The following is an 11,702-nucleotide window of genomic DNA, read 5'->3' on the forward strand; positions in this document are numbered from 1 at the left end:
TCCGGGTCGGTCACCAGGGCCCGGCGGTTTGGCCTTCCCAGCTTTCGGACTCATCTGCAGGGAGCTTCTCTCTCACCAGGATGTGTCTGATGTTGTAATTTAGTCGTGGAAAGTCTACGGTTCTTCCGATGGTTGAAGGATTGTGGTTGGTGGGCACCAGTCACGCCATGCTGAGCTGACCTGGGGCAGGGCCTCCTGCCCAGGGCTCCTGGCACTTTGGCTCCTTCTTCTGACTCGTCTCTCGATGCCCGGGCTGCCACCCGGAGCCGGCTCCACCCCTGACCTTCCTCTCCTCTCTCTCTCTCTCTCTCCTGCAGCGGCTCCAAGTTTCCCGTCTTCAACATGTCCTACAACCCTGCGGAGAACGCTGTGCTCCTTTGCACGGTAGGTGGGAGACGCCCAGCTGGACTAGATGGGGGGGGCTGTTGGAGAAGGCAGGGGGTCAGAGCAGCTGGGGGGGGGGCTTCCGCAGCTGTCTCGACCAGAAGCCACACGGTGGAAGTCGCCTTCCTTCCCGGAGGGGTGGCAGAGGGCGTGGCTATCCAAACACGGAAGTCTTCTCTTTCGTTCTGCATTTGCAGTCCAGGTAGTCCTAGGCTTAGGACCATAACTCAGCCCAGCGGTCGTTAAGTGGGTCATCGCATCACTGTGTTCGATTTATATATATATATATTTGCATTAAGGAAGCGCCACAGTTCTAAAGTGTTCACTAGGACCACCTTTTTGCCGGAAACTGAAAGTAAGACCCACTTTCTGGCAGAAACGTTAGAAATCGCCGCAAGTGGCTGCAAACGGTTGCCGAGTGCTCAAAATGCGGCCATGGGACCACAGGAGCCACCAGAACTTTGAATCCAGGTCACAAGTACCCATTTGGGGGATCCGTCGTAACTTTGAAGCAACTGATCATAACTCGAGGACTACCTGCCTGATTTTCTCTCCTCGTCTCATCAGTCACAGAAAAGCAGCCACCGAGTTCCGTTTTTCTCCGCCCTGCGGCCGTCTTCCCTCCCTCCGGCGCTTGCCAAGGCTTAGCCTGGAATCCTGGGAGTTGTAGTCCATCCCACTCAGAGGACTCCAGCCTAGAGAAGGACGCTTGTGCAGTACAAGGAGTCCTCGGCTTACGACCACAATTCAGCCCAAAATTTATGATGCTGAGCGAGACAATTGTTAAATCAGTTTTGCCCCATTTTATGACTTGTTACCACGGTTACATGAATCACTGCAGCTGTTAGTAACATGGTTGTTAAGTGAATCTGGCTTCCCCCATTGACTTTGCTCGTCCGAAACAGGCCGGAAAAGCTGTCATCTATACATGCCGGTTGCCAACTGCCCAAATTGTGATCACGTGACGATGGGGGTGCTGCAGTGGCCGTTAAGTGTGGGAAAAGGTCATAAGTCCCTTTTTCCCAGTGATGATGTAACTTTGAATGGCCACTGAACCAATGGGCATAAGTCAAGGACTACCTGTATTTGCTTACTAATCCTTGTTAAGGTTTTTTTTTACTCATTTTCTGCAGCGTTTCTCCAGCTCAGCCACTTTTAAGAGGGGTGGGTTTCAACTCAATTCTGGGAGTTGAAGCCCACCCATTTTAAAGTTGCTGAGCTTGAGAAATAACTGATTTACTGGATGGGCTCAGGCTTTTTCAAGATTTGAGATTTCTCCCCTCTCCCCCCCCCCCCCACAAACCCCGGTTTTCAAAACTCACGTGACTTTCATTCTCAGATCCAAGTGGATTTTTTTCTGCAAAACACGGATAATAAATTCATTGCGGAAATTGGCAAGATTGGAAACCAGTCCTGGAAATGCTGGTCCACTCAGCCCTCTTCCTCTGAAAGCTGAATTGAGAGTCGCCCTTATTTATTTAGCCATTTATTAAATTCATTTGCTGCCCACCTTGTTTCAAAGAGACAACATAAAAATATTTAAAATCATCAGAGATGGATACTCCCAACCCAATAAAACGAATTTACCGACAATGCTTTCTCTCCGCAGAGGCCAAGCAACCTGGAGAACAGCACCTACGACCTCTACGCCATTCCCAAGGATGCCGATTCCCAGAACCCAGATGGTGAGCTTGGTCTGTGCCACAATGTTTATTCCCCCCCCACACACACACTAAAGCTTTTCCCCCCTCCCCCCCCCCCCCCCCCGGATCCCAGGGAGCCCAAATGAGATTGGCAGCCCATCGGACGTGAAAAATTCATGCCCGTCTCTTGCTTTTTTACGAGGGGAAATATATATTTTATAAATCAGTTATTAGCAACGATCCGTCCTGCCTTGTCACCCAGCAGGCCGATGTTCGGTTGGCCGGCTTCCCTGGGCGGATTTCTTCGCACGGCCACAAATCTCTCCCAGGCAGGGCTGGATGCTTTGGAGGCGGCTGTAAAAGTGCCCAGTCTTCATTCGCTCCCTTTTGGCAGGCTCCAGATCAAACCTGCGTGGTCTGCAAATCAAAATGAGTTGCTGGAGCGTCTGCCTGATCAGCGCGCCGTTCCACCAGGGAGTTCCCGTCCCACCTGGGTCCCCCCTGCCTCTGACGTCAGCGCAGGAAACGCTGCTGCGGCAGGGCCAAGCCGGGCCAGCCAGCCAGCCAGCCTCCCCCCCCTCCCCTTCCTCAGATTTATAAAATCTAGGCATGCCAATAGCTGTCCTTGGCCACTCAAGTCCTTCTCCCACCTTCTCTCTCTCTCTCTCTTTTGCTCCCTATCTCTCTGTGGAGGCGCAAAACTTTTATTTTTATTTTTAAAAATAAATAGCCTAAGGGATATTTTAATCTGGTTTTTTAAAACAATTTTAAAAAGAAATAGCCAATTAATATTTTGTTTTAATTACTTTTTAAATTTAGTATTTATTGTATTATGTATTGTTTTAAATGGCTGTAAGCCGCCCTGAGTCCGTTGGGAGAAGGGCGGGGTAGAAATTAAATAAAAGTTAAAGTTACTGAGGTCCTTCCCCATCCAACCACTCCCCCCCTCTCTCTGAACAAAACCTCATTTTATTTTATTTTGCACAACTCCTTGTCCCACCTTCCCTCTCTCTCTCTCTCTCTGTGAAGGGACAAAATCTATTTTATTTTATTAATTTTGATTACTGAAGTCCTTTTCCCATTCCCCCCCCCTCTCTCTGCACAAAATCTTATTTTAATTTTATTTAATTTTATTATTTTACTGAGGTCCTTCTCCCACCTCCCCCCCCTTTCTTTATGTGAAGACCTAAAACCTTTTATGTTATTTTATTTTTACCCGTTGGCCTTGCTCACAGGCAACAGGGCCCTCTGGCAGAGGATTTGAGAGTGCTTTTGAACCTCACCCCTGTCCTGCAATTGTGACAACACGCATGATGCGAACGTTTGGCCAGCTCCCTCCCCCCTCCTCAGTTATCAGGCTGCTCTCTGGGTCTCTCTCTAGCAGTTTGAAGGACCCCAAATCTCAACCAGGGGAGTTTAGAAATAAACAAAGGTAGTCCTCAACTTACGACCATAATTGAGCTCAACTTTCTGTTAAGTGAGACATTTGTTAAGTGAGTTTTGCCCCATTTTACGACCTTTCTTGCCTCATTTGTTAAGTGAATCATGCCAGTTGATAAGTAAGTAACCCGGTTGTTAAGTGAATCCGGCTTCCCCCATTGACTTTGCTGGTCAGAAGGTCGCAAAAGGGGATCACGCGACCCTTCTGGGACACAGCAATGGTCATAAGTATGAACCAGTTGCCAAGCATCTGAATTTTGATCATATGACCATGGGGATGCTGCAAAGGTCGTAACTGAAAAACGGTCATAAGTCACATTTTTCAGTGCCGTTGTAATTTTGAACAGTCACTAAATGAACTGTTGTAAGTCGAGGACTACCTGTATTAAACCAGTTGTTAACACTCCATCTGTTATTTAGCTTTTTAGGGATTTTTTTCAAGGAAAATTAGTTGCATCCTTTAAAGAGCAGTTTTTTAAGAAAAGGGACAGCAGCCCCCAGCTTCCTTTAAAGCAGCTGATTCATCTGAGCAGCCACAACGTCTGCCTGCCTCCCTTTTGCACGAACACAATTAACTGCTGATCCTGCTGTTCAGGGGAGGGGGCTTTGACTGCTGACAGAGGGGCTCCCCGTTCGGATGTTGCAGGGTGCTTCGGAGCGAGGCCCCAGCTGCTGAAATGTAGGCTGTAAGGATGGAGAGAAGCTCACTTGGGATTGCCGTGCTGGCTGGGGAATTCCCAGGGTTGCTGTTGTGGGGAAAATAGGAGGAGGGGGAGTATGAGTTATGTTTGTCACCTTGAGTTATTTGTAAAAATAATAAAGATGGGATAGAAAAGAAAAGAAAAGGAAGGAAGAAAGAGAGAGAGAGAGAGACTGTGGGAGGGAGGGAGGGAGGAAGAAGGAAGGAAAGGGAAAGGAAAGAAAGAAGGGGGAAGGAAGGAGAGGGAAAGGAAAAGGAAGGAGGAAGGAAGGAAGAGGAAAGGAAAGAAATGAAGGAAGAAAGAAGGGAGGAAGAAAAGGAAGGGGAAAGGAAAGGAGGAAGGAAAGAAGGAAGGAAGGAGAAAGAAATAAAGAGGAAGGGAGAAAGAAGGGAGGAAGAAAGGGGAAAGGAAATAGAGGAAGGGAGGAAAGAAGGAAGGGGAAAGGAAGGAAGGAAGGCGAAAGAAAGAGGAAGGGAGGAAGAGAAGGGAGGAAAGATGGAAGGAAGGAAGGAGAAAGGAAATAGAGGAAGAGGAGGGAGGGAGGGAGGCTTCCTCCTCAGAACTTCTCTCTGAGGTCCCCACTTTAAGACTCCAAGCGGGCGAGAGGCCGTAGGGGTGGGGTGGGGTGGGGTGGGGGGTGGGGCTGAGTGTGACAGGCACCTGCCCCCAAAGAGGGCGGAGGGAGGCTGGAGGCAGCCGGGGCCAGACTCGGGCTGACCGCCTGCTCTTTGCTTGCCTTTCCAGCTCCGGAAGGGAAGCGCTCCTCGGGGCTGACAGCCGTCTGGGTCGCTCGGAACCGCTTTGCCGTCCTGGATCGGATGCACTCGGTAAGGCCTGGCGGGTGTCCTCGCAGCCTTCCTCTCGGGCACAGCTCCCTCGTCTGCCCGAGCGCAGGTGGTCCTCCATTTACAACCATTCCTTTACCGAAAAAGTAACTTGTGACCGGTTTTCAGACTCGTGACCGTTGCAGCATCCCCAGGGTCACGTGATCAAAATTCAGACACTCGGCAACTGACTCGTACTTACGACGGCTGAGTGGCTCCCGGGCTCGTGTGATCCCCTTTTGTGACCGTCTGGCAAGCAAAGTCAATGGGGGAAGCCAGATTCCCTTAATGACTGTGGCGAGAAAGGTCCTCAAATGGGGCATGATTCACGTAGTAGCGTCCTCCTTCCTTCTCAGCCGTGCAAAATCCCGGCCCCAATTGTGGTTGTAAGCCGAGGGCCACCTGTCTGGCTACTGTGTGTGGTTGCGCTGAGCTTACGCGCCAGGGTCTTGTGCGCCAGGGGGTTTCGCCCTGCTTGCCTTCCTGCCCCTGCCGCCTGTGAGCCCCCTCCACCTTCTTCCTCTGCTCAAACCGTGGCAGATCCTCATCAAGAACCTGAAGAACGAAATCACCAAGAAGGTCCAAGTGCCCAACTGCGACGAGATTTTCTACGCCGGCACTGGGAACCTGTTGCTGCGGGATGCCGATTCCATCACCCTCTTCGACGTTCAGCAGAAACGGTGAGGCCTTCAAGGGAGACGCTGCCTGGTAGTCAAGCCGTTTGGACAGTGAGGTAGATAGAAGGCGGTGGGGTGGGGACCACTGTTTCTCAACCTTGGCGACTTTTAAGATATGTGGACTTCAACTCCCAGAATTCCCCAGCCAGCACTGCTGGGAGTTGAAGTCCACATATCTTAAAAGTTGCCAAGGTTGAGAAACACTGGGGTAGATCAATAGCACATCCTAAAGCCCAAAGACTTTGCCGCTAAATTTTGTCAATGCAGCTAGTCCTCAACTCACAATTCATTTAGTGACCATTCGAACTTACAAGAGCACTGAAAAAAGTGACTTACGACCGCTGTTTCACACTTACCACCGTTGCAGCATGCCCGGGGTTATGTGATCAGAGTTCAGGTGCTCGGCAACTGACTCTCATTTATGACGGTTGCAGTGTCTCCAGGGTCACGTGATCCCCTCTTTTGACAAGCACACTCAACGGAGAAGCCGGATTCACTTAACAACCGGGTTACTAACTTAAAACCCCTCCAGCGATTCACTTGACCTAGTGCAATTTCAGGCCTGCGTAAAGATCTGGCCAACAAGCTGCATTCGACGGCCGTTCGCAGTTTGCGCTCGGTGGTCCAAATCTGATTTTTGTAATCATTAGTGGGGGGGGTGGTGTCACGATAGGAGACGCAGTGGATTCTTCTCAAGCCGCCTTGTTGGAAAACTTTTAATTATTTAATTGTCTTGGTTGTACACTTCCATGTTTCACCAGCATATATTGCAGGTAATGGGGCAATTTAACAATTCAGTTTATTTAAAATAAATAACGTCTTTTTTGTCATTCACGTTCGGTTCTGTCCCTCTTTTGGCACCTTTTCTTTCATGATTCTATTCCACCCTTTCTTCGACATTAGTGTAACTCTTGTCCCACGGCAAGTGGGCTGTGGCGAGTTGGTCCACGGCTAATTGGCATCGGCCCTCTATTGCAGTGGGTATAACACATTCAATTTTGTGATTTTTGTAATACCAGCAAAGCTTGCATTTGAGTGTAAAACCTGGCCAGGGACTCGATCTGGAGAGAGTAATAGAAAAAGTGTGTTGTCAGCAGAAGCAGAATGTAGCTGCCTGAGGCTCAAGATTGTCTTCAGAGTAGTAAGGGGAGAGACGTTCTTTGCTTCTCCTGGAAAGGCAGAAATGGAAAGAGACCTCTACTAAGCATCTTCTGACCTTGCAGGACTCTGGCTTCAGTTAAGATCTCCAAGGTGAAATATGTCATCTGGTCAGCAGACATGTCCCATGTGGCTCTCCTGGCGAAGCACGGTAAGAGGAGGCTTCGTCTGCCTCAGCAACCTGTAGAATAACAGAGTTGGAAGGTCCAACCCCCTCCTGCTCAAGCAGGAGACCCTTTCTGACACATGGCCGTCCAACCGCTTCTTGAAAACTCCAGTGATGGAGCAGCCACAACATCTGGAGACAATTGTAATAATTCTGGGAAATTCCTCCTTAGTTCCAGGTTGCTTCTCTCCTTGATCAGTTTCCATCCGTTGCTTCTTGTCTTGCCTTCAGGGGCTTTGGAGAAGAGGTGGACCCGCCTCTTTTCTGTGGCAGCCCCTCAAAGATTGGAAGATGCTACCGTGTTTCCCCAAAAATAAGGTGCATCCCAAAAATAAGCCCTAGCTTGATTTTTACATATTTGCCTAATATAAGCCCTACCCCCAAATTAAGTCCTAGTTAAGACACACCCCCCCCGACCCACCGTCTGGTTCCATGAGGTGGGACGAGGCGCACATGTAAATATCAAGCTAGGGCAGGGATGGGGGGTAGAGCTGCCCCACGCGCCCTGCACCCGCTTACCTCAGGGCCCCCACAACCAGGCCTCCCGATGCCTGCCTCGCCAGCAGGAGCCTGCATGGCCGCCGGCCTACCTCTTGTCAGCGGCCGCTTGCGGCAGGAGACCATATGGCGCATCGTACCAGTGCCGTCATTTGCGGCAGGCCACATGGCATTTTGCTCCGGTGCTGCCGCTCGCAACAAGAGGCCAAGTGGTGCATCACGTCAGTGCCACCGCTTGTGTCAGGAGGCCATGTGGCCATCGTCCTGCCGTGAGTAGCTGCGAGCAGCCACAGAAGAACTCAGGCAGTGGCGCGACAGGTGTTGGGGTGTGGGAAGCCTGGCTGCGGGTAAGACACCCCCCGAAAATAAGACCTAGTGCCTCTTTCGGAGGCAAAAAAAAAATAAGACCAAGTCTTCAGGAAAACATGGCACTATAACTAGATCAAACCTGATCTAGGGAGATGGGTGGTTATAATTTTGATGAATAAATAAAACTTACTCACTTTGGTTGGATCCAGTCCAGCTCTGTAAGTGGCTGGGGATCTGCCTTCTCCTCCAGAGGGTCCGGCCGGGAGAATTCTCAGCCAAGCTGGCCGAAAGCTCTGGAGGGCCACAGGTGGCGAAGGTTGCTTTGGGCTGGTGTCAAATGCTTGGCTTGAGGTGGTGATTTGCTCTTGGAATGAGCTCTCTCTCCGGGGGGGTGTGTTTCTCCCCCAGCGATCATGATCTGCAACCGAAAACTGGAGTCACTGTGCAACATCCACGAGAACATCCGCGTCAAGAGTGGTGCCTGGGAGGAGAGCGGTGTCTTCATTTACACCACAAGCAACCACATCAAATACGCCGTCACCACCGGGTAGGTGCCCTGTGCAAAGAGTGCACACACACACACACACACACACACACACACACACACACACACCAGGCTGCCTTCCTCTCTCAGGTCCTCCAAAGCATTGTCTTCCAAGTTAGCCCCTTCCAAGTGGCCACGCTGGTATAAGATCTGCCTCCGGTAGGGGGTTGGATTCACTAGAAGACCTCCAAGGTCTCTCCAGCCCTGTGATTCTATGTTTCCCTCCTGGGAGAAATCGTCCTTCCTCTCTCTCCCCGTCAAGCTATGTCTTCCCTCCCTCCCTCTAGGGACCACGGGATCATCCGCACGCTTGATTTGCCCATCTACGTGACCCGCGTGAAGGGCAACAACGTCTACTGCCTCGACCGCGAATGCCGGCCTCGCGTCCTCACCATCGACCCCACGGAGTTCAAATTCAAGCTGGCCCTGATCAACCGGAAGTACGATGAGGTGGGTTGGGGAAGGATGACGGTTGTGTAGAATTCGCCTTTGTCCACCACGTTGTCTTTCCACGAGACTCTTTGGCTCCCAAAGCGACTCTCAGGGTTGTGAGAAGAAAGAATTTTAGTAAACCACCATAGACTCCTGGAGAGAATATAAGTCTAACAAAGAATGTAACTTAATACGTTAAAGCAGCGTTTCTCAAGCTGGGCAAGTTTTAAGATGTGTGGACTTCAACTCCCAGAATTCGCCAGCCAGCTAGGAATTCTGGGTGATGAAGTCCACACATCTTAAACTTGCCCAGCTTGAGAACCGCTGCATTAAAGAGTGACTTTTGGAAGTGATTATATCATTGGAATGAAGGGTTTTAAGTCCCTCTACCACATGCCAAACCAGGGATTTATTTTAGAACTGATTTCACACACAAAAAGGTCCATTCCTGGTTTCTTGATCAAACTTCTTTAATTTACCTAATTTGGGAGAAAAAGTTCTGTTTTGACTTTTGCTTTATTAAACTATTTGAAGGTCCTAAAAATTTTGTATGTATTTTAATGTTATTTTAGAGTCATAGCAAGTTTATACTAGTGTGTAGTAATAGGGAGTAGTTTTGAATAGATTTGGGTTATTCTGCGTTTATTTCCTAGATTAGCTTTGGGAAGTCCTGGGGGGGGAGGGGGGAAAAGGGTAGGTTTGTATTATAGATTTATATGTATGATTTTTTAAGGAGGTGTCCGGTGATACCCCAACTGCACAGGACGGGTGGTTGAGTGTGGAAGGGAAGTAGGAAAGAGGGAGGAGGGAGGAGTGGTGGTAGAATGTGAGGAGGAAGGAGTGGCAAGTGGAAGAGGGTGGTGCGGGAGGGGTACACCGGACACGTCTGTGAATGTTTTGTTTAGTATTATTCTCTTTGGTTGATATTGTGATAAAAGATTTATGTTTTTGTTTGTTACATGAAAAATAATAAAAATTTAAATACAAAAAAAAACAAAACTATTTGAAGGGATAAACTCTTGATGGATCTTCAGATACCCCACCTCTGACCCCAGTTTATTAGACGAAATATAGAGCGAAATGGAAAATCTAAATCTAGATATTTTTCCCCCCACTCTGCAGGTCCTGCATATGGTGCGTAACGCCAAGCTAGTGGGCCAGTCCATCATCGCCTACCTGCAGAAGAAGGGCTATCCCGAAGTGGCGCTGCATTTCGTGAAGGACGAGAAGACGCGGTTCAGCCTGGCCCTGGAATGCGGCAACATTGAGGTGGGTTCTGGGCCCTGACCCTCTGGGCCCCTTCCAGGAGGAGAACAGATGGCAGAGGGCTCACAGGTCCTCTCTTTCCATTCCATCAAGGCTCCTGGGGTGGGCAGCGTTCCACTTTGGGGCTTGTGCAAGCGTATTATAATAGATTCATTTTAACTTGCTTTTAGAATTGTTTTTATATCTCTGTTTTTACTGTATTGGGGAGCCAGTTTGTCTCCAGGTTAACCCACCAGGCTAGAAACCAGGAGAAAGAAAAGAAACAGGAACGGGAAGGGAAGGGAAGGGAAGGGAGGGAGGAAGAAGAAAGGAAAAGAGAGGGAAGGAGGAAGGAAATCCTTCTCTTTGCTCTTGATTTTGCTTGTCCTAAAACAGGGGTAGGCAACCTCGGCTCTTTTATGACTCATGGACTTCAACTCCCAGAATTCCTGAGCCAGCATGGCTGGCTCAGGAATTCTGGGAGTTGAAGTCCATGAGTCATAAAAGAGCCGAGGTTGCCTACCCCTGTCCTAAAACCACTGACTTCTTCACTGCCACCACTCAGATAATGTCAACTGTCCCACTTGGTTTGTGCAGTAAAAAAAAAAAAAAAGGCTCCTGGCACATTTCCTTTCTCCAAGAGTATAATTTATTAGACCAACATGGTCACAGAAGTAGCGAAACCAATTCGGATATTTTCAAGCGCAAATAGCACCGTTAACTTTCCCTTTTCCCCTGGCCTTCCCCCTGTTGTTATTTACTGTCCAGTCAGCTGCATTCATTCCACTTGGGAAACGGACTCTTTGTCTCGCAGGCGTTGCCAGCAAACGGCCTCGGGAGGCTGGCATTGTCCCATTCCTTTGCCCCCCCCTCCATGTTCCAAGCCATTCCCTCCCACCATCGCGGTTGTCAGGCCGTGAGCGGGAATTGCGAAGCGAGCTGAACTGCAGCCATGACACCCCAGTTCATTTTTTTAAAATCCTTGTGGGGGGGGCATGACCTTAGCCAGGAGAGGAGGGTCGGAGCGCTCCCTGCTTTTTCTCCCCCCCCAAGGCTGCCTCTGTGTCCCCTCAGATCGCTCTGGAGGCAGCCAAAGCTCTGGACGACAAGAACTGCTGGGAGAAGCTGGGGGAGGTGGCTCTGCTGCAGGGGAACCACCAGATTGTGGAGATGTGCTACCAGCGCACCAAGAACTTCGACAAGCTCTCCTTCCTCTACGTGATCACGGGCAACCTGGAGAAGCTGCGCAAGATGATGAGGATCGGTGAGCTTCAGCGCTGAATCCTGACATGCCTTGCGATGCCCCTCCCACTGGCCATGCGGGCTGGACATTTGGAGGGGGGGGGTTAGTTGCACGGGGGTTATAATGTGATGTTTTTCAACCTTGGCCCCTCGAAGACGGGTGGACTTCCAACTCCCAGAATTCCCCAGCCAGCACGTTTTGGGAGTTGAGAATTCTGGGGAGTTGAAGTCCACCTATCCTCGGGTGGCTTTGAGAAACACTGTTATAATGCATGGCAGTAACAGGCAAGGCGAGCCACCCAACTGGCTGTTTCTCAGGGTCCTGAGAAGCTGGGAGATTCCATGCCATCCAGAAATTTCTTGGTATTTTGTGCCGCCTTTGTTAAGAGCTGTGGTGGCGCAGTGGCGCACCTAGATGGTTCCGTCCCAGGCGACTGAT

The 11,702-nt window shown here is 49.9% G+C and overlaps 1 protein-coding gene across 1 annotated transcript in view; it reads left to right on the plus strand.

Moving 5' to 3' along the window:
• The window catches only part of COPA (coatomer protein complex subunit alpha), a 42,206-nt gene that overhangs the window by 18,139 nt on the left and 12,365 nt on the right, over positions 1-11,702 (plus strand). Inside the window, exons 12-20 of the mRNA XM_015817392.1 lie at positions 318-384; positions 1,994-2,069; positions 4,913-4,995; positions 5,533-5,672; positions 6,893-6,978; positions 8,209-8,347; positions 8,632-8,794; positions 9,899-10,045; positions 11,096-11,285. Coding sequence (XP_015672878.1) covers positions 318-384; positions 1,994-2,069; positions 4,913-4,995; positions 5,533-5,672; positions 6,893-6,978; positions 8,209-8,347; positions 8,632-8,794; positions 9,899-10,045; positions 11,096-11,285 — 1,091 coding nt within the window. The remainder of the gene's footprint in view (positions 1-317; positions 385-1,993; positions 2,070-4,912; positions 4,996-5,532; positions 5,673-6,892; positions 6,979-8,208; positions 8,348-8,631; positions 8,795-9,898; positions 10,046-11,095; positions 11,286-11,702) is intronic.

This window comes from Protobothrops mucrosquamatus, unplaced genomic scaffold (assembly GCF_001527695.2).
Source record: "Protobothrops mucrosquamatus isolate PMUCROS unplaced genomic scaffold, P.Mucros_1.0 scaffold584, whole genome shotgun sequence".
In the NCBI taxonomy this organism is placed as follows: Eukaryota; Metazoa; Chordata; class Lepidosauria; order Squamata; family Viperidae; genus Protobothrops; species Protobothrops mucrosquamatus.